The following is a 27278-nucleotide window of genomic DNA, read 5'->3' on the forward strand; positions in this document are numbered from 1 at the left end:
ACATATATATATGTTGGTCGTGTTTATAGGTGATATTGATCGGGCACAGTGCTGGAGGGCTAAGCATAACGCAGGCCACTCACAAGTTCACAAAGAAGATCAGAGTAGCAGTATATGTGGCTGCCACCATGCTCAAGTTTGGTTACTTGACGGATCAAGACATTTGAAGATGTAAATTTCTATCATACCCTACCTACCAATAGACGTATATCTTAATTTGATCATTCATATAAATACATATTTCAGATTTCTTTTGACTGAACTATTATGATCATCTTTTAATTGATGGGACACAGAAGAACAAGTTTATTCATAATAATGATGATGAGTACTGCTTTTTTATTTTTTCTTTCTGAGCGTGTGTGTTTGGGGATGAGGAGAATATAGGGATGTATGGTAGCCAATTGTCTTCACCAACTATTGAGTTGTTACCCACATCATGACTTCTGAGTTCTCACTTCACCATCTCCATATACATTACTGTTACTGTTCCATGCCAAAAAAAAAAAACAAATTAGGGTATTATATTTAATTAAATTAGTACAGGCAGAGAGAGGCAGGCTATTAATTCACTTGAAGGAACCCTCACCACCCACCTAACACTACGTGATTTTAGCTACGTGTTAAAAACATCACTTCACTTGTCGTCATGGTTTGCTCTATATTAGGGATATATGGTAGCCAACTGTCTTCACCAACTATTGAGTTGTTACCCACATCATGACTTCTGAATTCTCACTTCACCATCTCCATATATACTAATCACATGGCATAAAAAAAAAAAAGATTTTCTCAAGCAATTAATCATCTAAAACTACTGTTTACACATAATCAACAAACTATCATCTATGACAGATTTCTGAGGCTCTACTCAAAATTGTCTCAAAAAATTCTAGGAAGCATTACTGGTACCATTTTTTCCACATCACAATGACATTAAATCTAGTTTCATTTCTAATTGGTCTTGTGCCATTTGAAAAAGTGAACAAGGAGGACTAAATAAAACATTGTAGATACGTCAATCTGTCAGGTCAATTGACCATGAAAATATAATACTCAATTTTACTTCCAAAGCAGCAGAATTAGGCCTTCCACAAAATAAATAGTTTTAGAGGACGGATCAAAGTTTCTATAGGTTCAGATTTAGCCTCATTTGGAGTTGTGGAACTCTAGATAATGCTCAAACAAGTGGATCACATGCGGGGGACAGAATTCGAAATTCCAATCAAATTCACACTTCGAAGGACCAACCTAAAGTTCACATAATTTGGCATAGCACCAATCTAACATCTCATGCCACAATACAAAAATTAAGCCATAAACATAAAATCAAACACAGCACAATCAATAATCATCATCTAAAGTAATCAAAGCCCTTACACACTTCATGCAACTAAATAAAATTAAAGAATAGTTACTAACCTAATCATGGAGATAGTAACAAAATAAGAAAATTAAGAAGTTATAATTAGCCTAAGAATCATTCTCAAACAATGTAACCCTTGGAAACTCATCATCAGTTCAAAATTTCCATCTGAATCAGAGTAAAAAAGAAGAAATCATCACAGCCATGACAAGAATGCATTAAAAAATATGATTCCTAAACTGCATCATTGCGTAGCAATAATATTTAACAACGCCTGCAAGTGTCAACTCTTCATATAGAAATTCATTGCTTACTTCCATATGTTCCTCGAGTAAAACAGAGAGAAGGAAAGTAATTTCTAAGTAGAATAAAAAGAATGAAAGCCCAAAGGTTCAATCCTCTGAGTAAAGGATCACTCATGCTTACTTGTTGTAAAATGTCAAAGTTATTACAGAAGACCCTGACATAAACAATATGATAAAAATTATAAGAATAAAACATGCAGTTTTTCTATCAATAATGACCAAGATAACAGTAGAAACTTCTATTAGTCACCTGATAGACATAGCTTTCTACGAATGAAAGCACAATAAAAAGCTAAATATTTGTTGTGCTGGATTTATGTATATTCCGTGAAACGTGTAATATGATCTGCACTGTAAATTTGACGAGAAGATTAATTTACTGGTATTTGTTTTGCTTTTATAATATAACTACATCTCCCAAAGGACATATAGATAACCGATGATATGGAAGAAAATAACAATTGGTCAAACAGCATTCATGCAAGTTGCATGTTTGAATCTTACTGGCATACATGGAAAAATTACAAGGGCTAGTAGCCTTACAACCAGTGAAAACTAAGCTACTCTCTCCTAGTTTGTATTGCAGAGCATTTCAAACGAAAGTTCAAGATATGATACAAGTAGAATCATGAAAGTACTGATATCAAGAATCAAATTAGTCATTGTTTTAAGCAACAACTATTAAAAACAAAGAGATTCAACTGTTGCTTAATATAATTATTATATCAACATATTTAGTTACATTATATGTACAATTTTCATCCAACATCCAAATTTCGGTAAAATCTCATCTTAGCAAACCTATTAGCATAAAAATGCACAAGTCTCATGCGTTGGCAAGAAAATATATGGTTTCTATTTTTTTTTTATTGTGATAACATTAAATTTAAGCAGTTGCCATTTATAATTGGTACCATGTTAATATCATTTCAGAAATGACATCTACTATCTCGTTATAAAAAGCCACAAATAAAATAGCCTTAGAGGAAAAGTACAACATAAAGGAAATATACATACTAATATTGAAGGATGTATGGAATACTTACGCATGTTCTTCTGCACACCAGACTTTGATTCTGGAACCAATCAAATTCTCAACAAAAGGTTTACCATCATCCGGAGCTAAACAAGCCTGAATTTTAAAAAAAGAAAGTGAACACTTCTAACAGCTGCTGATTAGTGCTAAACAGCATGATATACATGCTTCAATGTTGACTGTCCGTATATAGATTTCTTGTAAGAAAACCACCAAATTCTAAATCTTTACCAAAACATTGATTCTGTTAGCCCTGTAGCCCCTACAATATGTCTCAGTAATTATTAAGCCAATTAGCAAGAAATATCAATCCCATAAGCTTTTGTATTATAATATTGTCAGATTGTAGAAGAAGAAACACATGTGAATATCAGTGTCTACTTGTGTTCACTACCTTCACTCATCCCATACTGATACTTCGAATGCTGACAAAATTTTCCAATCAATGCAAGACTACAGCACACCATGATGAAGAGTTGTTACCTTTTTCATCCTAGATTTTCCTTCTCCGATTTTTCTACCTCTCCATTGTTGAGAACAAACATGCCCAGACTTGAGAGACTGGTTGACTGAAGATGAATTACAAATCCCTTGATTGCAACTGCTCTTCTTATCCCAGGAAATTAAATGACACATGAAACATCTAGAAAATTTTCAACAACCATTGCAGGATCATTTAAAAAAGAATTTAAATTAAGTCACAAGTATCAATCATAAGAGACATAATTATGCAACCATTACAAGAAGCATACCAGATGTTTCTCAACACTGGTACCTTGAAAAGAATTTACTTTATTGTGATCCGGAGTCCCACGATTTTGCGCACATATACAGGCAACAAGTTTACCATAATCATCTAAAGGAAAGCCCACATATTGCACTCCTTGATGCATGTAGGGTACAAGCTTTGAAATACAATTTTCAATCACCCTCTCACCCAGCTTCCGTGTAATAGGCAGAATACTCTGGTGGTGGAGAAAAAGAAAGTAGTTATCTGATCATCAAATCAATATACGACTTTAAAAGGAAAAAGAATAGAGATCACCTGGTTCCCCTTTCTTAAACTGCCCAAGATAGGGAGATGAAGCTCGTGATACCTCTTCAACTTCCTACAAGACCATGATCATAATGTACCCCATAAACAGAAAAACAACATGAGGACGGTTTTCCCTGAAAGTTGACCACAACCCATTCAAAAGAATTATTAAGAGATGCAAGAAATTAAAGAAACCGATCGCCCACGAAAAAACTTCATTAAACCCATTTGAAGAATAAGAACTAAGAAATATGAAACAACATGCTAGATTTAGAAAGTCCAGAGTTATTGATTTCTTCTCTTCTTTCCATGACTGCGGTATGCAATGATTTATGTCGATGCTTGAGAATAAACCCATTTCCCGGTTTAAACAAGAAGGTAACAACGATCAAACTAAATCTACGGGAAGAATATGTAGCATCACAGAACAAGGAACAGAAGAGAGGCATTTGGATTAAAACTGAAATTGAGGATTTCAGCCCTAGGAGAATCGCAGGATTCATTGTGGGTTTCACAGCTGAGCGAAAGGAAACTAATGGAGGGAAAAGAACGTCTGGGATGCTCTTATGAGAATGGACCCTTAGTATTACGCATGAACGGTAAAAAATTTCCTAATTAGCTACATTTTCCTCTTCCTCAAAATTCAAAGGCTTGAGAATAAACCCATTTCCCCGATTTAAACAAGAAAGTAACAATCAAACTAAAACGGACCGACGAGGAACGGCTGTGACGGTGGAAGTGGACATCTCAGCGGAAAAAGGAGAGAAGGGATCGGGAGAATGGGAGAGAGGAAAATAACGTTTGGGATTCTGTAATGAAAATGGACCCTTAGTATTCCTCATCGACGGTAAAAAAAAATTCCTAATTAGCTACATTTTCCTCTTCCTCAAATTCAAAGAAAATCCTTAATTTTTTTTTTTACCGTTGGAATTTACCACATTTTTATTCTATAAGTAATTTCAAAATTTTAATTTAAAGTGAAAGATTTTTAGCTTAGCATTTCTATATTAATTAATGAAAAAAATGGTTTTCGCCGAATTTATTAAGAAAGGAAATACGACTTTAATAAAATTGCAAATAAAAATTAAAAAAGAAAATTATATAGTATTATTGTCACATTCTAACTAAAAAATCTATGTTTAACATAAAAAAAAATATATTGGATAAAGAGATATAGAAACGAAAACAGCACCAGGAGTAGGCCCATGAGCAGGACTCCTATAGCTGGGAGCCACAAGTAGCACTCGCTTCCACCAGTCAGGTGATGGAGTAGTGCGTAGAGCATGCCTTATACACCGCAAAGCTCTTTCCCAATCCAAACTTCCCCTCTGAATGGAATTTGCAAGATCCTACACAATAAAGAGATATAGAACTTGATCATTACACCATAACAAGCAACAAGGCATGTCTATCGAGGGGACAGGATTTTATGCACAAAGGAAGCTTGTTGGGTGGAGGTTTTTCCCATGTGTAATATGGGTAACAGGCTCACATACAGTAAACAGTAATACTATGTGTGACAATTTACCATAAAACTCTGTAATCACTTGAAATACTAGCTAGAGTCAAATACCATATGAATCAAATTTATGTTTTCAGGGCTCTTTTCTCCATGTGTGTAACTTAAAGGTCATTTCAGTAGAAATCAAAGTGGTTTAAAGTTCTCCTTTACAACAAAGATCCAACAATGGGAATGGGGAAGGGTGATGTAGTATGTAGTTACTCTGTATAGGCATAAATCAAATCTTAACCATGACCAAAGCTTCTCTTCGACAGGTAAACCAGACGTGATCATGACCCAAGCCCATCTTCAGCAGGATTATTCACAATTTTAATTCTTATATTAGCAATTCTAGTAGTAGGGAACTTAAAAAGGAAAAGTAATTTCATATTTTGTAGGACTGTTAAGCAATTTTCTATTTTGTTTCTCCACATGAGGATGTAATCTTTACAGGCAAATTAGGGATTTTTGGTTGACTTGGGCGACTGAGGTAACTCAAAAATCCTGTCCTCAGTTTGTATTGCAGGCTCCAACTTGCCTGCATGAAGCCAGAATTGTTAGTGATTATTGTAGTATTCTTGGTATGAGAACCTAGGAGACTAAGAATATAAGCATAAAAGTTCTTTGGTATGAGAACCTAGGACACTAATAAATATAAGCATAAAAGTTCTGACTTGCTTTTTTTGGGCTGTAGGTATATTCTCTATAAACTGCAAACCACTGCGCAATAACTCATAAAAGGGCACTCTACACTTATTCTCATCAACTAACAGCCAAATAACATCTAGACAGCTGTGCAACCATTCAATCAGAGCTTTTTCAGGTCTCCAGGATCTCACACTATCAGATTCATCAACTCCATGTTGTCTTTGATCCCAGTTAACCAGCCAATTCAACATATGATGAAAAATCTCAGAATGAGTAGCTGGCTTCAAATTAAACTCAAGACCAGTTAAAATAATCTTACAGCATAGTTGGCGTAGGCTACATATAGCATTATCCCTACTAGATAAGTTAACTCTTGATGTAGAAGGTTGCCCATTACCAGAAATATCAGAAGATTTAACAGGAGACACTGTTGCAAGCAAAGACGGTTCAATTGCAGACTGAACAGGAGAACCAATACCATGTACCGAAGCCAATGGAGATGTAGGATTCGAAGGTTGAAAATTTGATGAATTAGGGATTGCACTAGAAGAAGGAAGTATCACATTCTGCGAGGAATTCATAGATGAGACAGCTGACACAGTTTGACCAGCTTGACCAGCTGACATTTCCGCAGAGGATACAGAAGAAAGCAGAGATGGCAAGAAGGTATCCCAGTTAATATACCCTATACTACATAAGCTCCTCAGTGCAAAAAGGAGAAATTCTGCACGAGGGGCATGGTTACAACACTGAATAACTAAAGATATAAGCACTGATTCGGTGACAGATCGCAGCTGATCTTGATCCTGAATTAAATACAAGTCTCATCGTTAACAGCCATTATAGAAACAAACATGATTAATAAGGTTTATGATTGATTCTAACCGGAAACTGGCTCTGCAGTTGTTCAAAATTTATAAGGAATTGCTCGTTTCGGGGAGGTAACTCTCTGTTGAGAGCAAGTACTCGCTTTTGTGTTTTGTTCCTGAGAAAAGGTATGTTCATGTTAAATTAACAACCAATAAACAGAAGCAAACTATAACAAGTTTCGAAAATGAATTAACATAGCGTTTGGGAAGTAAAGAAATGCTAGAATTCAATACTTACAATCTCTTTTTATTTAAAAAATGCATTGACATGATTTTGCAGTAACCTCAATTCAAATGAATTTTTCGCAATTGATTTACTCTAAACAATGCGGAAAATAAATAATAAAAAAAAAAAACTGGCATTATGTTAGCAAGAGAACTAAAAGAGCAACTTCTTTTTAAAGTGTGAAATTTCAATTAAAAGGAATCTAAGAAACCCTAATTAAAAGAAACTACATGATTAACTCACGGTGGTTCGCGTGTTGAATCGTCATGTTTTTGGCGGCTACTTCTCTGCAAGAAAAAATTGAAAAAAAAAAAGGTGACACGGATAGGGAAGTAAATTACTCCTAAATAGAGATTAAAGAGATCGATAATGGCAGCACGGGCCGGCTGGAACTGGTAACCACGAGAAGCAGCTGTTGTAGCTGCTATTGATCTCTGGTTTTGGTCCATTTTTCTTCTGGATTTCTTTCTCACTTCATTTTTCTGTATAGAAATAGAATTTTCTTGTTAAGCGACCAGTGAAGAACAATTCACTTGCTGCAGTTTGAAAGTCTAGACGGGTAATTCCGGTATGATTTTCTTCTTTTGAATTTTGGGTCGGGGCCCGATATCCAATTTAGTGATAACTGCATGTCGTGGAGGCGACTATTCTTAGCCTGTTCTTAAACGACAGCTCGTGCAGTTCTTGCTTATTTTTAAAATTATAAATAATCAGTCATTTGTTTGTGTGTTACATAGTTTTATTATTATTTTAATTCTAAGATTAAATTGAATAAATGCTATTTAATAAGAGATTTAATATTTAATATTATCTTACAAAATTTTAAAATAATAATAAATTAATTATTTTTAAATATTTTAAATTTTTATAAAATTTTAAAATTTTATTAATAATAATAATATAAAAATTATCTATTACTGTCGAGCAACCTCCCCAAAATTGACGTTGTCATAGCCATCATCCAGCAAGAGGAGACTAGAAGCGTGATTATGAGCACAACTAATAGTTTCGACAACACAGAGAATAAGGCCTACATCTCTTACCTCTTACACCCTCGCGAGACGGCTCGAGCGAGAGGTGCGACCACTGCAGGAGGCAGGGGCACTCTCAGGACCGCTGCTGGCATCTCCATCCCCATCTGCGGCCGGGTCTTAGTAGGGTTGAGAGAGGAAGAAGCGGGAGACGAGAGAAAGAATAGAGAAGGAGATTTAGCGGCTTAGGCATCACAAACTCCTCTAACCCTAAGGGTTATGAGGAGGCGTCTGGATTGAGTTAGAAGGTAAGTAATGGGTCGGTCTCTTTTAATTTAATCCGACTCGGTTCCAGCGATCCGACCCGACCCAACTCCAGCAATTGGGCTGACCCGGATCCGACCCATTTTGTTCTACAGACCTGACCCGACAGAAAAATCATAACTATCTCAATTGATTTCTCAGCTTCAGTCAATTATTCAGCTCCAGCAACCCCGTGGGTCAGGTTTGGTATCTAAAAATTATGTAATTTCCTTAAATGCCTCTCAAAATTGGATCATCAATTCCGGGGCAACGGATCACATGACATGGGATGCAATAAAATTGCACAATTTTGTACCTACTAATTCCCAACATATGATCGTTGCCAACGGCGATCAAGCTGAAATCTCTAATTTTGGCTCCTCAAATTTATTGCATAATAATATCCATAATATTCTTTTTTTGGCAGATTTTAAATCTAACTTATTATCTGTCGGTAAGATAACTAGAACTCTAAATTGTAATGTTATATTCTCATCGACTGCAGTATTGTTTCAGGATCGAACCATAGGGAAGACGATTGGTGAGGGTCGCTTTAAAAATGGCCTGTATTATCTCACAGCCTCCACTAACCAGTGTCTTGTCTCGACCAACCCTGTCAATCAAGAAATGTTGATACATCGGCGGTTTGGGCATCCGTCCGATCGAGCCTTAGACCAGCTTTTTTGTCTAAAACTGAATTCTAGTTGTTGTGACATTTGTAAATTTGCTAAAATTGAATAAAAAGCCCGTTGGATGTAAATGGGTGTATAAAACAAAATACAAGCATGATGGAATAATTGAGAGATATAAGGCTAGGTTGGTAGCAAAATGGTTCACTCAAACTTATGGGGTGGATTATCAGAAAACCTTTGCTCCAGTAGCTAAAATGAGTATTGTTCGTATTTTATTGTCTGTTGCTACTAACTCAGGATGGAGCCTATTTCAAATGGATGTTAAAAATGCATTCTTCCAAGAGTCCCTAGAAGAAGAAGTCTATATGATCCTTCCTCCAGGTCACAAATCTACCTCCGATCATTCTCTGGTATGTAAGTTGAAAAAGGCAATCTACGGATTGAAACAGTCTCCAAGAGCATAGTATGCCAAGCTAAGCCATTTTCTCTTAAAAATCAATTTCAATAAATGCGCCTCTGATTCCTTTATGTTTGTAAAGCACACTCATACATACAATATTATTATTCTCGTTTATGTCGATGACATTATCATAACCGGTAACAATAATGAGGAAATTGAAAAGGTTAAGCTAAAACTAAAAGGAAAATTTGATATCAAAGATTTAGGTCAACTATCATACTTCCTTGGGATAGAAATAGCCAAATCACATAAAGGTCTATTTTTGTCTCAAAGAAAGTACGTTCTTGACCTATTAAAGGAAACAGAAAAAATAGGAGTCAAACCAATAAAGGTCATCATAGAAACAAGACAACAAGAACCAACAGTCAAGGACTAAAGGTCAAGGCCTCAGTACAGATCATCACAGGCCTTAAATTAGGGAAAAGGAGCAACCTTTGTTTCCTAAGAAAGAAAGGTCGCTTCCACCTTTCCCAGCCTAGAAAGGGACGTTGACATAGAGCATAGGGAAGCTACTAATAGCAAGAAGACCGTTATACTCAAACTTGTATATAACAGAACATTCATATGCATATAATCTCAGAATTCTTGCTTATATATTTCATCACAGATTAATAAAGCAACAAATTACATTTTCTACAACAAGGCGTTAAGTAACGACGGAGGAGGAGCTGATAATTCGGAGTTAATTTGTAAAACCTTGTTTGCATGGAATGATGCCGTTTCTCCACATTTAGCAGCGGAGAGAGAGAATGATATTGTGGAGGATGCTGCTGTTTTAGAGAGTTTAAAAAAATGAGCTGGAAGTAATTAACAAAGATAAAAATAGAAAATTCGATTCTTTTTGTATTGTTGAGACTGCTGGTGGTGTTGCTAGTCCCGGTCCTTCTGGTACTTTACAGTGTGATTTGTATAGGTACGTGATATTTCCTTTTATGTGTCTTAATAAGCTTGAATTGTTTTATTAATAATTTATTTTGTTTTAAAACATGTTAATAGACCTTTTCGGTTCCCTGGTGTACTTGTGGGAGATGGGAGGCTAGGTGGTATTTCAGGAACAATTTCTGCTTATGAAAGTTTAAAACTTCGAGGTTATGATATTGAACCTGGTGTACTTGTGGGAGATGGGAGGCTAGGTGGTATTTCAGGAACAATTTCTGCTTATGAAAGTTTAAAACTTCGAGGTTATGATATTGTTGCTGTTGTTTTTGAAGATCATGGCCTTGTTAATGAGGTCCCACTACTCTCATATTTGCGTAATAGGTAGTAATTTTGAGGCAATTCTTTGCTCAATTGGTACTTTCTTCTATATTATAGGTCTTATTAGGAATCACTTTTATAGTGTTCGGGTAAGTCAAAGATTGCAAGAATTCAAATGAATTGAATTCTATTTAATATATTCTCATGTTTGGAAATGTCTTATTTTTTAGAATACAATTCTTTCAACTCAAGAAAATAAGGCATTTTGAAAGAAATGAAATCGTACAATAAACTACATCATTTTGCAAGAATTCAGTTGATTTGAATTTTTGCACATAATCATTCCAAACTAGGTCAGTTTGCCTTTATGAGTCAAGTCTTTTTAATTCTTTTAATGTTTTGTATTTTGCTAGGGTGCCTGTGATATTACTGCCACCTGTTCCAAAAGATATGTCAAATGACCTGGTGGAATGGTTTGCAGATTCTGAAAAGATTTTTAATTCCTTGAAGGACATAATGGTATCTGATTTTTAAAAGAGAAATGAAGATTGAATGATATGCCAAGAAGGCAAGAGATGTCTTATGGTGGCCATTTACTCAAAGATAGACTTGTTCCGGAAAAACTATTACTATAATTGATTCAAGATGTGGAGAGAATTTTGCGATACAAGGTTAGTGTTGTAACAAACAAATGAATCACCTTTACAAACCTATTTTCAACTTTTATTCATGTTGACCAATTGATAAAGTGAGCTGTATTTATTATTTTGTCTAGGTTTATAGACAAATTATTTATGTTTTTCGTGCTTGTTGTCGATTGTGTGAGAAGTTCCAATGTAAAGCACTTATTTCTCTAACAACTCAAGCTAATTTCATTGTCTTTCAATTACAGGCTCAAAATAAGTCCAAAACTGAACAGTTAGATGCATGTGCTAGTTGGTGGACCCAAGGGCCTCATGCTACTCTACAGGTCCTCGTTGTTACATGTTAATGTTTCTCTACGCTCTCTGTAATGATGTCTGAAGGTCAGATAGACACTATTTTACTATCTTAGATGCCGTGCTTTATTTTCTATTTTACTATCTATTTTACATGTTAACGTAGCCGTGATGGAGCATTTTTTGTTAACTGGTGGTCACTTGGTTGTGGTTTACTTTCAGGTATTAGCTCTTAAAGGGTCTTACCATGGTAATACACTGGGAGCTACGGAAGCACAAGCGCCATCATCTTATACAGGTTTCCTTCAGCAACCATGGTATGGATTCTTATTTTAGTCCTAGAAGCATAATTTTTTATTACTAAAGCCAGAACATCAAGTCAATTTGAATATGTAACACTGTCTTGTAAGTGTTTGTGCTTAGTACAACATTGAGCTGGCTAATGTGCAGCCCCATGTTTATTTAATTTTAGTATTTATTACATACTTTTCAAATGCAAATGATATGATATTGGTTGAAAGTCATATGGCAATGATAAGTGAAAGATTCACAATTTATTAATTCCACTAGAAATTATCAAACTCATTGAAAGCATTAGCATTTCAGCATAAAGGTTGAATCCCAGAAAATATGAGAGATTCAATTCACTAGTTGAAACATCTATGGCGGTCATGATTGTTACATAAGATCTGTACTAGTCCATTTTTGCAGCAATGTGACTGCATGTTAGAACATTTACAAGAGCCCCAACCTCTTTTTGGAGCAAAATATATTATCATTTTTCATGCTTATTTAGCTGGATTAAAACTGGAAACAATCTAGTTTGCTCGAAGGGGTAACTAGAGTAAGTATTACTTGAAGTTAAATTAGGTAAAAGTTTGAAATCAAGCAGTCAGTTTGTTAGGGCATAGGTATTCAGTTGCCTCAGCAAGTAGGCATTTAGATATGGTTATAGCACTGCACAAAACTATGGAAAAATCGATACCGTAACAGGAAAAATACTTGAGAGGAGGTGGTGCAGATAACAACTGCAGTCATCAGCTGGTTGCTAGGGGTAGCAGAGATTATGATGCATATGTTGATTAAGAGTTCTTCTTTTGTCTCCTCAATTGAGGGAGAGAATGTGGCTATAGTGCAATTCTATAATTATGAGAATAATTCTTTTTGATTTTAACTTGTAACAAATCCTAAAGGAAGTAATGTGAAGCAGCACAATGTCACTAATTACATGACGTAATTTGTGGAAGGATGGAAAACTTGTTGCTTTTGGAAATTTTTATCCGTCATGTGAGACAAACTTTTCAACGATCTTTAACATAATTAGGGTGGGTGAGTTGGGAGGAGGGTACGGTCGGGGCAATAGAGGAAGTGGGGAGAATTGAGAGATGGATTTTCAAATTATGCAGACAGCTTACATAAGGTCCATATGTAAAATTTTGTTGTTTTAAATATTTTAGTCTAGGGTTTACAGCTTCTTCAGTTTAGCATGGTAAGCGCATTCTTATAGGCGAGTCAGTGTGTTGGCTCTCTTATACGCTTTTGACTTGGAAATTCAATGGTTTTATTTTTATTGATTCCTAAAAATGTAATGTTCTTGTCATACAGAATGACATTTGGCGTTAATGCAAAATTTAGTTGCGTACAATTTTTAGTAGTAGAAAAATAATGAAGCCATCAGTGGTTTAATTTGATCAATCATTTGCCCTCTGTAATTTGACAAGTACACTGGAAGAAGCCTTTTTCTAGATCCTCCTACAATCTTTATGTGCAACAGCATATGGAATCTAAACTTACCTGATGCGATGCATTCTGAAACTGCAACTGATAAAGTCATGGGTTAGTAAACATGAAGTCTTCTATTCTTTCTTTTGACTCTAGCTACTATCTTTATTGTCACTATAGTTTCCTATCTTATAACTTCTGCAGCGTTTGGCTCGCGCGATGAACTTTTTGATAGGAACAGGGACTCCTCAGATCTTTATGGATTGTATTCATCATATGTATCACAGCTGTTATCACAATATTTAGGATTAAAAGGAACTGCCCATATTGGAGCTTTACTTATAGAACCAGGCAAGAGAATCATTAGTATTTGGTATTACATATGCTATTATATCTCATAGTGTTCAGTTAGTTTCTTAGAGAAATTCATGATGAGGATCCACTTTTTACATACTCTTATACTATGTTACTTGATTTTTTGCATCAAATATGTAACGTGATTTATTGGAGGTGCAATTGATTTTTTATCCCTGAAGCATAAAAAATGTACTTAAAATATTCATTTGATTCTGGTTGTAGCTCAATGCCCTTTTGCATGGACACTCCTACTCTGCTCATGCTATGGGATGCGCAGTAGCCGCCAAATCCATTAAATGGTTCAAAGATCCTAGCACAAACCCTAATATCATTTCGGAGGGAAGAATGTTTAGGGAGATATGTGGAAATTATATTTTTAATTTTTGTTTCTTTCTTGCAGGTAGTCATCCATCATCTACATAATATAGTTGATCGCTGACCACCGGATGCCACAGTTCTAATATCCATATTAATTAATTTCTTTTTTAAGAACCAAAAGTTTTGGCTAAAAGTGAACATTTGTCTGCTGATTTTCACAATAACTAAGAAAGTGAAAACATGTACTTTGTCTCCAATATAAATGGGAGAAAAAAGAGGGAAGATCAAATCATTGGCAAAGTAATATTCTGTTTACTACTATTAGCATGTTCATTTTTTTAGTGAGAATTGAAATCTTATATTCCGATGATACCTTGAGCCATTAATTTGTTGTAAGATCTGCTTCTCAAGGTACAGCAGTTGATATCAAAATATTTGACATATCTATTCAAAAGTAAATTAGTTTGAAACTTCCTCAATTGGCTAGAAATGGAAGCGATAGCTTATCTATATATTTTTTTTCTTTTTAATATGAAAAATATAAATTTCCTAGATTAGGTTCTTATTTGATTTCCTAGTTCCCATGGTTCCAAGCTAAATTGCACATTATGAGCAATGGTGATGGAATATGCTGCCCTAACATCTCTTTTCACCTCCTTCTTCCAAAAACAAAAAGCAGAATAAATATACTGTTCTATAAATTGTTATAATTGGTTGTGCAAAGTTTGATTGTTGAGTAGTGTTATATTGTACTATTTTGAGTATTTAATTACATTTTTGTGTTTTAAGTTGAATTCATTTGTTCTTGAAATATGGGAAGATAAGTGTCTATTGAAATATTGTTATCACTGTCAAGGATACTATATTTCTTTTGGTGTCTGTTGCATTTTTTATGAGTCAATTTGGATTTTGTTATTAGGTATTGAGAAATTGTCTACACCTTATGCATTATGCGGAGAAGGTTTCTTTTACTTGCTGAAGTAATATAGTTGGATCTAATGTTTAATGCTAATCTATCTCGGGGTAAAATGATTTGTGGCAATAAGTAGGGGTTTATTTGATGGCTCTCCAATACTAAAAATATTTTATAGAAATTATCTAAAATAGTTTTTCTTGCTTTTTTTTGAGTTGCAAAATCACTAATTAAATTTTTGTATTCAAGTGTAAAACCATAAATTTTTATCATTTTCGCAAAGTTTTAAACTTGAGCGTTGTGCCCTATGGTCTTTCAGTACACTTCATATGCATCCAGTTGCATATGTTCACTCATGCATCATATAAGTTTCATGTCAAATACGCCGAGTAGCATATTGATCGGTCGGTCTTGGACATAATGCTGCAAGTTTTAAACAAAGCGAAAATGAAAAGTATACTAATAATATATTTTACTGAAAATTATTAAAGTATATTGAACGGTTCGAACAAGACTCGATGGATCAAAGTTTTCTGTATGGATGATGTTTGGCGCTCAAAACGTTACACTAAACTGTATGGTGATTGCGAGTAAAGTGTACATGATAGGCCTTTTCATAACATGTAGATGTTCTTCCCGACTTCCATGGAAACATGTATGTGATTAATGATGATAAGGCTTTTCAGGTTAGAGTGCCTAAGTTTTGTTATACATCTTTTAGCTGTTAAATTGTTCATGCTATAGGTCTCCTGCTGCAGATCCAAAAGCAAAAAGAGAATTATTTCTGGCATGACCCTTGACACAAGTGATAGACAATTGGCTCTTCTATACCTTGCTGCTGTTCAGGGTATTGCATATGGTACACGCCATATTATGGAGCATTGCAATGCTCATGGTCACACAGTAAGAAAGCATCTTTATGCACTTTTTTTTTTCTGCAGTTACATGTTTTATATTATGTATAAATATATAACTGGACCTCATATTTTTAGTTGACTAGTGTTATTAAGAGATTTCTTTTATATTGTAATAGTTTATCTTTTCAGTTATGTGTTTCTTAGTTAATGGAATGATGACTATATCACAAAATGTAATTTGTTTTAACACTTTCTATTCTTTCTTTTATTTCTTTATTCCTGGCAAATTGACATGTTGCTTGCATGTGGTGGCCTGTGAAAAAACCCTCTGTTTTTCCAAGAACATACAGATATTATTGGCACTTATCTTCACTCTTTTTACTATTTACGTCTTAAAATTTTTTTCCGTAATTTTAAAATTAGTGTACATTATTTTGATTAATGAATAGCCTTTGTATGTGAATTTCCATTTATGCCACCGTGTGATGTTCATGTGTAGAGACGAGTTAAGAATAAGACGGTTGGTTTATGTGCTGATCCAACATTTAGATTAAGAAAAAGATTGGGAATTGGTTAACAATGGATATTCTTGCCCCTGCTATAGCTATATTGTTGCTTATCTGGTTCAACTATTGTACCATAAATTGTTGATATATGTGTATTTAATTGCAATTACCTCTACTGCAATTCTCCCTCATTATGTCTTTTCCTAGTTTGATATAATGTATGAATGAAATCTCAATGTTCACTAGTTATTAATTATTGTGAATATGCGAGGAAAGTCTTTCAATTTTGAATTGTTAGCTTGAATAGTTCATGGAACCTCAAACTGAATTTTGGATAGTTCATACCAGGAAGATTAGTGTTGAGTTTCATTGTTGGAAGAACTGAGTGGGTTTTGTATCAGTCAGTATTTGCTATAAGTTATTTGTACCATTAATGGTTTGAGTTGCTTTTGTTTCTTTGGTTTTTGGATGAGCGTGCTTCTTTCTGATCACTTTGCCCCTGGCTGCATTTGAGTTTGGTGTGCTGAATTATCATTTTTTGTTTTCCAAGAGAAAAAAAGGGAAATTTCTTGCAGCTCTTTATCATCCTTTTGACTCTGCATTTAAAGGCCCACCATCATCTTAGACTACAATTGCAATATATATTTTTTGTGCTGATCAGGTAGCACCAGTGAAGTGGTTGTAATATTTGTCTTCCCAATCCATCTTCTGATTTTTCTTTTAATTTTCTTCTGACTTTATTTTTATTTCTTAAAAGTTTTTTAAAATCAAGTTTTAGAAATTGCAAAAAGAGAAAAAGAAAAAGAAAGAGAATCAGAATCCCTACTTAGAAAAGTTGTATCAAAACAGTTTTCGGGGTTAGAGGTTTGGGGGAAATTGTCCATCGGTTTGTGCTTATATTTTAATATTTTTATTTTAAATCAATATAGAGTATCTATTATTTTTTGGTCTATTTTTATTGGTATGACTTCTGAAAGTGGATCTTTCTAGGATCAAAGTTATTAGTAGATTGACGTTGACGTTGTTCGGAATTAATTAAAAATATTTCATTTTTGATAATTAAATAGATCGTACAACTTATAGATATGTAAGAATTTTAAAATAAAAATAAAAATAGAAATACTAGTATAAAAAATTAAAATATTAATATCAATTAGATAAGAATTTTAAAAATTTATCAACGAAATAATTTATTCAAAATTTGGTGTCTAAATCTAATATAGAGAAAATGCATACAAATCATGAAAGTCAAAAGAAGCTTTATTTTTCTCATAAAAAAAAAAGATATTTCTGATTAAGGATATCCTTATGATTGTAAGACAGCAATTCCTATGCGTTATTTTTCTAGGTTAAGGATATCCTTACGGATTGTACCTTGGGCCTCTGGTTTCTTTATGGATAAGGAGAGCTGTAGTTGAATTCAGATGTGGTAGGGACTAGGAAGGGTGATAGGCTACTCCCCTTCTTGTGGCTTATGCTCAATGAACTGAAAAAAATGGAAGTTCACTAAAGTGGTGCAATCTACAAAACTATAATTATTTACAGGGTAGGATATTTTAATTACCTGCAAAAGCATGAATATAGGTTTCCTATTTACCGAATGTGAGGAATTTTAAGCTAGCCATTCACAACAGGAGACTTCCAAAATAACCAAAAGTATTAGAAGGGCTTAAAGAAGATTTCCATAGGTTGTTACACACTGTTTAGATAAGCGCTTGATTGGAATACTGAGTAATTTTTTTTTGTGTTAAACTAAGTACTAGATATTAGAAGAAATGCTATACAATTGGTACCAGTGCTTATGATGATGACATATAGTATAATTATGGCTTACTTAAAAGAATTTGGTTGATAAATCTTGACCTTTTTAGGAGGGTGAGTGAGAAAGCAATAACCGAGGTATTTCCAGAAAGAACGTTTCTGATATTTGATTATAGAATCATGGTTTTATTGGAATATCTAAGTCTCTAGTACTCTGACGGCCATAGATAGCCCGTCTGGCCGCACCTACTTGTATTTTAGTATGCATTTTGTCATTGAGTAATTATACAAGCTAAGGCCCTGTGATTATGTTGTTTATTAGGAGTAGAATTACCGAACACAAATATCAGTAGTGCCTAGAGGTATTTTTGTGGCATACGGATGGGTCTCTTTCATTATTTTTTAGCTGTTGATTGTTTGATTCTATGACAATATGGATAATAAGCTCATTATGTCTATGCAGTTTTAACTAGTCATTCTTTAAATGTTCTTGAAGTTAGTGAAAATAATGAAATGGAGTCTTTTTATTTGTGATCAATCATTAATAACATAACATATGTTTCCCTTTTGATTATTCTAACTAATAATCGCCTATTCTTTAGCATTTCCTTTATTGATTGCTATCGAACATGTGTTTTTCTTAGCAGTGATTTCTTGGCAGTTTAGGCTGGCTTTGAAGGTTGCCTCTGGATGTTGTGAGGCCATACGCATTCACGAGGTGAAGACAGAAGCTTTTACTGTCAAAGATCACAGAGGAGAATGTCAGTTCATTCATTGCCTTTTATTTCTTTTTTGTTTATATTTTCTATGGAATATGTGAAATTAATATTCTATTCCATTGACAGTATACAAAAAACACTACCCACCTGCATTAAATGATAATGTATGGAGATTGGAGAAAATTGGCAAGGATGGATCCTTTCATAAGAAGCTAAATAATCAATGAATATTCACAGTTGAAGAATTCTTAAGACTTCTGGTCAGGGATGCTCAAAGATTACGAAATGAAAGTGGGGGTTTGGGTTTTTGATTCAGTATGTTCCTGCCATATTCATATATTCTGATTTGCCTTTATTTGAATGTAGATACTAGGGTCTAGCATTTCAAACAAAATGTGGGATGCTCTTGTAGAGCATGCAAAGACTTGTGGCCTCAGTGGAAAGCTTTATGTTTATTATCCTGAAGATTCCAGGGACGTTGGTGTTATTTTTAATAATATATATGAACTAAATGGCCTTATCTCTGCAGAACAATATTGTTCAACTAGTTCTGTTTCTGATGATCAAAAGGTTAGTCTTGCATTCTTCTACATATGTATATTTTGAATAGTCTTTTATTATTTTATCCTTCATAGGTGTTTTAATGTCTCAGCACTCTATGTCTTAGCAGCAGCCAAATCCATTAAATGGTTCAAAGATCCCGGCATAAACCTTAATATCATTTCGGAGCGAAGAATGTTTAGGGAGGTATGTGGAAATTATATTTTTAATTTTTGTTTCTTTCTTGCAGGTAGTCATCCATCATCTACATAATATAGTTGACTGTTGACCACCATATGCCACAGTTCTAATATCCATATTAATTGATTTCTTTTCTAAGAACCAAAAGTTTTGGCTAGAAGTGAACTTTTGTCTGCTGATTTTCACAATAACTAAAAAAGTGAAAACTATGTACTTTGTCTCCAATATAAATGGGAGAAAAAAGAGGGAAGATCACATCATTGGCAAAGTAATATTCTGTTTACTACTATTAGCATGTTCATTTTTTTAGTGAAAATTGAAATCTTATATTCCGATGATACCTTGGGCCATTAATTTGTTGTAAGATCTGCTTCTCATGGTACAACAGTTGACATCAAAATATTTGACATATCTATTCAAAAGTAAATTGGTTTGAAACTTCCTCAATTGGCTAGAAATGGAAGCGATAGCTTCTCTATATATTCTTTTTCTTTTTAATATGAAAAATATAAATTTCCTGGATGAGGTTCTTATTTGATTCCTAGTTCCCATGGTTCCAAGCTAAATTGCACAATACGAGCAATAGTGATGGAATATGCTGCCCTAACATCTCTTTTCACCTCCTTCTTCCAAAAACAAAAAGCAGAATAAGTATACTTTTCTATAAATTGTTATAATTGGTTGTGCAAAGTTTGATTGTTGAGTAGTGTTATATTGAACTATTTTGAGTGTTTAATTACATTTTTGTGTGTTAAGTTGAATTCATTTGTTCTTGAAATGTGGGAAGATAAGTGTCTATTGAAATATTGTTATCACTGTCAAGGATACTAGATCTCTTTTGGTGTCTGCTACATTTTTTATGAGTCAATTTGGATTTTGTTGTTAGGTATTGAGAAATTGTCTACAACTTATGCATTATGCGAAGAAGGTTTCTTTCTACTTACTGAAGTAATATAGTTGGATCTAATGTTTAATGCTAATCTATCTAAGGGTAAACAGTATTTGTAGCAATAAGTAGGGGTTTAAAGTGGCATCACTCAATTGTTTAAAGTTTTTTATTTATTGTATATTATGGTATTTCTATTATATTTTTTAATTTCTTATACTTTCTATTTGTATCTAGCGTTTAATGTAAAGTAAAATATTTATCTTTCAAAGTAAAAGAGCTATTTCGATTTTTTTTTTCAAATCAGATATTAGATTTAAGGGAATAAATGCATTAGCTTTTAATGTGAAGTAAAACAACCACCTTAAAAGAGTCCTTCTAGTTTTTTTTTTTAAATAAGAAATTATTTCTTTGTATTTTGGTATTTCTATTATATTTTTTGCTTTTTATGCTCCCTATTTCTATCCCCCGTTTAGTGCAAAGTAAAAAAATCTATTATTCAAAGTAAGAGAGCCATTTCAGTTTTTTTTTTTTTTTAGTCAGAATTTGGTTTAAATCAACACATGCATTAGCTTTTAATATAAGATAAAACAACCATCTTTAAAAAAGTCTTTTTAGTTCTTTTTATTTTAAATCAAAAATTATTTCTTTGCATTTTGATATTTTTGTTATATTTTTTCATTTTTAATGTTTTTTATTTGTGTCTAGCATTTAATATAAAGTAAAAATCAATCTTTTAAAGTAAAAGAGCCTTTTCAGTTTTTTTTTTTTAAATCATACATTAGGCTTAGATCAAAACATGCATTAGCTTTTAATGTAAAGTAAGACACCATCTTAAAACAGTTCTTTCAGTTTTTTTTTTAAATCAGAAATCATTTTTTTGTATTTTGGTATTTTTGTCTCATGTCAACAAATTTTGAATTAATATCTCATGTCATTTCATTTCTTTGCTAGTTGTATAATGATCCACTTATTCTTCCTTTGATCATTCTATAAATTTTATTCTCCTCTCACTTATTCTTCACTATGTATTTCTAAACATAGAAAAAAAAAGAGATAATAATATATGCACAATATATATAAAAATTTCTAGCATATCAAAATAGTATTATATAGATATTTTGGTATTTATTCATATATATATATAAAGAGAGAGTATATGTATACTATTTTGAGTATAATATCAAATCCATTGGCATCACAACCAGTAAAACCATCAATAAGAGCAAAATAAAACTCATTCAGAAGATTCATCAAACACCTTAGGTGCATGTTTTAAATATCAGTTGTAATTATTTTTTTTTCTTTTTTTACTATAAATCAACAAATCAGAAACTCACAATTTTTTTCCAATTAATACATGTAACAAAGATTTATTCAAATAAACTTAGTTTTTCAAATACTCATAAATAAGAGATTCACATCACTCGCTATTTTCTTGAAAAATAATAAAGAAAATCTATAGCCAATTATAAGAAAGCAAAAATTTTGACAAAAAAATTCGTAAGAAAATATTTTTTAATTCTTCTAAAAAGATACGTAGGCTACAAAAACAGCCCATAATTTATGTTAATCTATATATGCATTTTTTACTTTAAAAAAAAATTGTTTCAAAAAAATATTTTAACATGTGGAACATTTACTATAAATTAGATTAACGACATACATTTTTTATTGTTTTATAATTATTTATTTTACTCATATAAATTAAATTATAAAGTCTTCTAATTTATGTATATATTATTTTGTTTATTATTAGTTAGCATGTTTCATTATGACTTTATATTTGATAATTCATAATTGAGATTTTTTCTAGCTTGATCCTACAAGAGAATGATCAATGAGATAGGAGCATCAAAGAAAGATTAACTGACCCACTCCAACTATCAAGTCAGATAGAGAAAGAGAAAGAGAAATAATAAGATTAGAGTTAAAATGAGTAACTTCGTATTCTACCTTATCCATCATGGTCTTTATATATAAAGCAATTAGAGTTTTAAGGTCTCTTTTACCCTATTGGTCCATTCATTTTCTTTACTCTTATTGTTTGCTTCCTTCTTGTGTTGTAGCTTTTCTATTGGCCGGTAGTATTATTATCTTTAGATGATGCCACCTGTCATGTGCCTGCTTCTTTGCTCTATTAGATCTCTTAAGTCAGGTCTATCTTAATGGCTCTTTCCAAAAAATGCGGTACATATGCAATGTAGGGCTTTTATATTAAAGAATTTCATCCTATTAATTTTAGAATATTAATTTCAGGCGTATGAATAATAAAAGTCAATTTTCAATATGATTAGGTCTTTCAAGACAGCTAGATAATTGTGAGAAAACAAAAAAAAAAAATTATCTCATATTTTCTTATTAATGAATATCTTTTATATATTTCTTATTTTATAATCTAGCATTAACAAAACATGTGTGGCTTTATCATTTATGATGCCCTATATATACTTTAAAATAAGCAGGAAGAGTAATACATAATTTAATTAATAAATACGCTTAAGTTATGGTCTAAATCAAAAAGTATTTGTATGTGATTTAATTAATACTTATCAGTTCTTAAGAACAAAATAAGCTTGTGGACATTTATATGAATAAGGAAACACTCTTTTACACAAAAAAGATAAAAATAAATAAAGCTTATTTTGATTTTCATGATTTGTATAGAATTTCTCTATGTTAGACTTAGACACTAAATTTTGAATAAATTATTTCGTTGATATTAAAGTTTTATCTAATTGATATTAATATTTTAATTTTTTATATTAGTATTTCTATTTTTATTTTTATTTTAAATTATTCACATATCTATAATTTGTACGAACTATTTAATTATCAGAAATGAAATATTCTTAATTAATTCCGTACAATGGCAATGGCAATTTAATAATAACTTTTATCCTAGAAAGATCCACTTTTGATTGTCATACCAATAAAAATAGACCAAAAAATAATAGATACTCTATTAATTCAAAAATAAAAATATTAAAATATAAGCACAGACCGATGGATAATTCTTTCTAAACCTCTTAGCTCGAAAATTGTTTTGATATAACTTTTCTAAGTAGGGATTCTGATTCTCTTTCTTTTCTTATTCTTTTTTTGCAATTTCTAAAAATCGATTTTAAAAAAGTTTTAAGAAATAAAAATAAAGTTATAAGAAAATTAGAAATCAAAAAATGGATTGGGAAGATATATATTGCAATCACTTCACTGTGCTACCTGATCAGCACAAAAAATAAATGTTGCAATTGTAGTATAAGATAATGGTGAGTCTCTAAATGCAGAGTCAAAAGGATGATCAAGAGCTGCAAGAAATTTTTTTTTTTTTTCTCTTGGAAAACAAAAATTGATAATTTAGCACACCAAACCCAAATGCAACCAGGGGCAAAGTGATCTGAAAGAAGTATGCTCATCCAAAAACAAAAGAAACAAAGGCAACTCAAACCATTAATGGTACAAACAATTTATAGCAAATGCTGATTGATACAAAAAAATGGGAAGTAATTATTATAAATACACTCCAATGATTAGAAAAAGGTTTTCCTAATCAGTCAACAAGAATGAGAGGAGCCATCAACTGAAAGACAAATTCACCCCTTAAAAATCTTTCAAACAGATTATTATAAATACACCCCAACGATGATAAAAGTAATTAGAGAGAAGCTTCTTGCTAAGTTCTAAGAAAAAGTAGCTAAAGGAAGGAACACTATACTGTACAGCTGTACAAGAAGAGATTTCTCTGATACTTAAATGCCCATAAACACCAAGAGGTCTTTTGAGACTTTCAAAACAAACAATTTAATGCAGTCCCGAGACCTCCAAAAATATATTGTTGGCCTAGGAAAGGCATTTGGCATCTTCACCTACCTTTTTTGATGCTGCAAATAGTCTTTTGACAACAACAACCTCCAACTACTATTCATCATCCAATTCAACAAGTTGTTCTTGCCTTTCAGCTGCTTTCTTCCTAATAAAGAACCCCCATCTTATTGCCGCCTTGATCTTCAGCCAGCCAACAACAACTTTATTAGGACGCACGCCATTCTCGTCATAGTTTGGCATTGGTGATGCTGCTATATAAGGTGGGAATGAGAATCCACCTTCAGGTATATTTACAGCGGCAATGCCCCCCCATGGTAAAGAGTCAAAGCAAGTGTTGCATATCTTCATTCTCAAGCATCTCATGACTTCGGATGCGAATCTCTTCCTCAGTAAAGTGTTCATCAACTCCCTTGTCCCGGTTGTTGGTCCAGTCATCAAAAGGATTGAGACCAGATGGCTGCATGTAAGAGCTAAGAGCTTGAAACCCTGAGCTAGATATGACTGAGGAGTACCAAGAGCTAGACCAACACTATTATCATTTCTCATCCCTTGAGCATGGTGAGGGTTGCTGATCAAAAGTTCATGTATTGTGAATGAGGTGCTGTCAAACTAGGTACTTGAATTTGGATTCACAAGCTGGGATTGGGCCGAGAATCCTGCTCCCATACTATCATTATTCCCTGACACAAGACAAGAAAACCCAAATAAGATGAGAATTTTAAAATTAATATACCCCTATTAACTACTTACTGAATATCTATAAGGACTTACCTCCAACTTGGAGGCCTGAATGCACAGAAGCCTGCTCAGTAGTAATTGAAGCTGGTAACCTCGACAATTGCATTTGATGGTCTGAAGCATTAGGGTAACCTATTTGGCCTATCTGAGGTTCATCTCGGTAAGTGTTTGACCTCTTACTTTGCTTAAAGTTCAGAAGAGACTTGCCATCATACTCTATAACCTCATTCCAACTGTCATATGCTTTTCTTAACCAACGTATCTATATATACCTACAAAACAAATTTTAATGAGTAAAATCATGTCTAAGAGAAGAAAATTAAGCAGGACCAACCGAGTTTGTTAGTTAAAAATTAAGTAAGCTCCTTTGGACAAAGATTTAGTTTCAAAGACCATGCAAAATGAGTACATTGCATCAGATATAGTCTCATCATTGAGATCGTAGACTCAAAGCAATGCCCAGCACAAGCAATAGTTTATGTTTCTGCAACATGCTGTAATATGAGTAATTAAAATAAATCTGAAACGAAAGACCCATGGATATCACTGCTATTGCTAATATCACTGAGAGGACACAGCTCTAGAAGGTCTTTAAAACTCACTTTTATAACAAACAGCCAGTGGATATCCATAAATTCAAGAAACTAATATATAAGATTCTCAAACCATATAATATTTTTTCCAACATGTAGTTATACATGTAAAATGCTTCTATATGTTCCGTGATATTTAAAAGATCCATAAAAACTCTAATACTGGAACTACAAGTGTACATTTTATCTAATTATCATACTTCAATAGGGAATAAAACATATAATTAGTACATCAAGATTCACACAGAAAATGTCACACATCAGTCTATACTCACCATAAAGAAAACAATAAACAACTACCATGAAGAAACTGACACATTCATTCTTGCAATATACAAGTAGTGTTACAGATAATAGCTTAAGATCACTTAAGTTTATAATTTGACATTTAGAGTTGAGCCTGAAAAAGGGGAAGAAAAGAAAGGAAAATAAAAATCATAGAAATAGTGTCAAATTAAACGAGCAGCAAACATTTGTATGCGTAGAAAAATGATGGCGCATATTGCAAAAAACTCAAACAGATCAATTAGGTCGTTCTATGATTTAACAGATGAAACACAAATTCAGCACAATTTTACTCACTCCCAAGTTTGTATGTGATTCAAATTGTTCACAGTAAAACCATGCAAAACAAAAACCATAGAGTGCTGAGACATTAAAACACCTAAGAAGGATAAAATAATAAAAGACTATTCAAAATATACATATGTAGAAGAATGCAAGACTAACCTTTTGATCATCAGAAACAGAACTAGTTGAACAATATTGTTCCGCAGAGATAAGGCCATTTAGTTCATATATATTATTAAAAATAACACCAACGTCCCTGGAATCTTCAGGATAATAAACATAAAGCTTTCCACTGAGGCCACAAGTCTTTGCATGCTCTACAAGAGCATCCCACATTTTGTTTGAAATGCTAGACCCCAGTATCTACATTCAAATAAAGGCAAATCAGAATATATGAATATGGCAGGAACATACTGAATCAAAAACCCAAACCCCCACTTTCATTTCGTAATCTTTGAGCATCCCTGACCAGAAGTCTTAAGAATTCTTCAACTGTGAATATTCATTGATTATTTAGCTTCTTATGAAAGGATCCATCCTTGCCAATTTTCTCCAATCTCCATACATCATCATTTAATGCAGGTGGGTAGTGTTTCTTGTATATTGTCAATGGAATAGAATATTAATTTCACATATTCCATAGAAAATATAAACAAAAAAGAAATAAAAGGCAAGGAATGAACTGACATTCTCCTCTGTGATCTTTGACAGTAAAAGCTTCTGTCTTCACCTTGCGAATGCGTATGGCCTCACAACATCCAGAGGCAACCTTCAAGCCCAGCCTAAACTGCCAAGAAATCACTGCTAAGAAAAACACATGTTCGATAGCAATCAATAAAAGAAATGCCAAAGAATAGGCGATTATTAGTCAGAATAATCAAAAGGGAAACATATGCTATATTATTAATGACTGATCACAAATAAAAAGACTCCATTTCGTCATTTTCACTAGCTTCACTAGTCATTTAAAGAATGACTAGTTAAAACCGCATAGATATAATGAGCTTATTATCCATATTGTCATAGAATCAAGCAATCAATAGCTAAAAAATCCAAGAATTACATGAAAGAGACCCATCCGTATGCCACAAAAATACCTCCAGGCACTATTGATATTTATGTTCGATAATTCTACTCCTAATAAAAAACATAATCACAGGGCCTTAGCTTGTATAATTACTCAATGACAGAATGCATACTAAAATGCTATCTATGGCCGTCAGAGTACTAGAGAATTAGATATTCCAATAAAACCATGATTCTATAATCAAACATCAAAGACGT

The 27278-nt window shown here is 33.0% G+C and overlaps 2 protein-coding genes and 1 pseudogene across 18 annotated transcripts in view; all 3 read right to left on the reverse strand.

The window, feature by feature from the left end:
• LOC107262535 (FGGY carbohydrate kinase domain-containing protein-like) overlaps positions 1–27278 on the reverse strand; it is a 103205-nt gene that overhangs the window by 32407 nt on the left and 43520 nt on the right. The window lies entirely within an intron of this gene.
• Positions 171–7623, reverse strand: LOC8283530 (mediator of RNA polymerase II transcription subunit 23). Of its 17 annotated transcripts, XM_048374512.1 has the most exons (11): positions 7231–7623; positions 6778–6877; positions 6084–6698; positions 5696–5782; positions 4936–5092; positions 3191–3877; positions 2718–2803; positions 1922–2022; positions 1793–1826; positions 597–758; positions 171–486 (listed from the first exon to the last, which is right to left on the reverse strand). In XM_048374512.1, exons 1-6 carry the CDS (start codon positions 7434–7436, stop codon positions 3831–3833), a joined length of 1212 nt encoding a protein of 403 aa, XP_048230469.1. In that variant the 5' UTR covers positions 7437–7623; the 3' UTR covers positions 171–486; positions 597–758; positions 1793–1826; positions 1922–2022; positions 2718–2803; positions 3191–3830. The 17 variants fall into 17 exon arrangements, with proteins under 17 accessions (XP_048230469.1, XP_048230476.1, XP_048230479.1 ...); XM_048374519.1 differs by lacking the exons at positions 1793–1826; positions 1922–2022 and having other exon boundaries at positions 3191–3313; positions 3483–3877; XM_048374522.1 differs by lacking the exons at positions 1793–1826; positions 1922–2022 and having other exon boundaries at positions 3191–3316; positions 3483–3877.
• Positions 23723–27072, reverse strand: LOC8261562 (annotated as a pseudogene).

The sequence above is a fragment of the Ricinus communis genome, chromosome 5, assembly GCF_019578655.1.
Source record: "Ricinus communis isolate WT05 ecotype wild-type chromosome 5, ASM1957865v1, whole genome shotgun sequence".
Classification (NCBI taxonomy): Eukaryota; Viridiplantae; Streptophyta; class Magnoliopsida; order Malpighiales; family Euphorbiaceae; genus Ricinus; species Ricinus communis.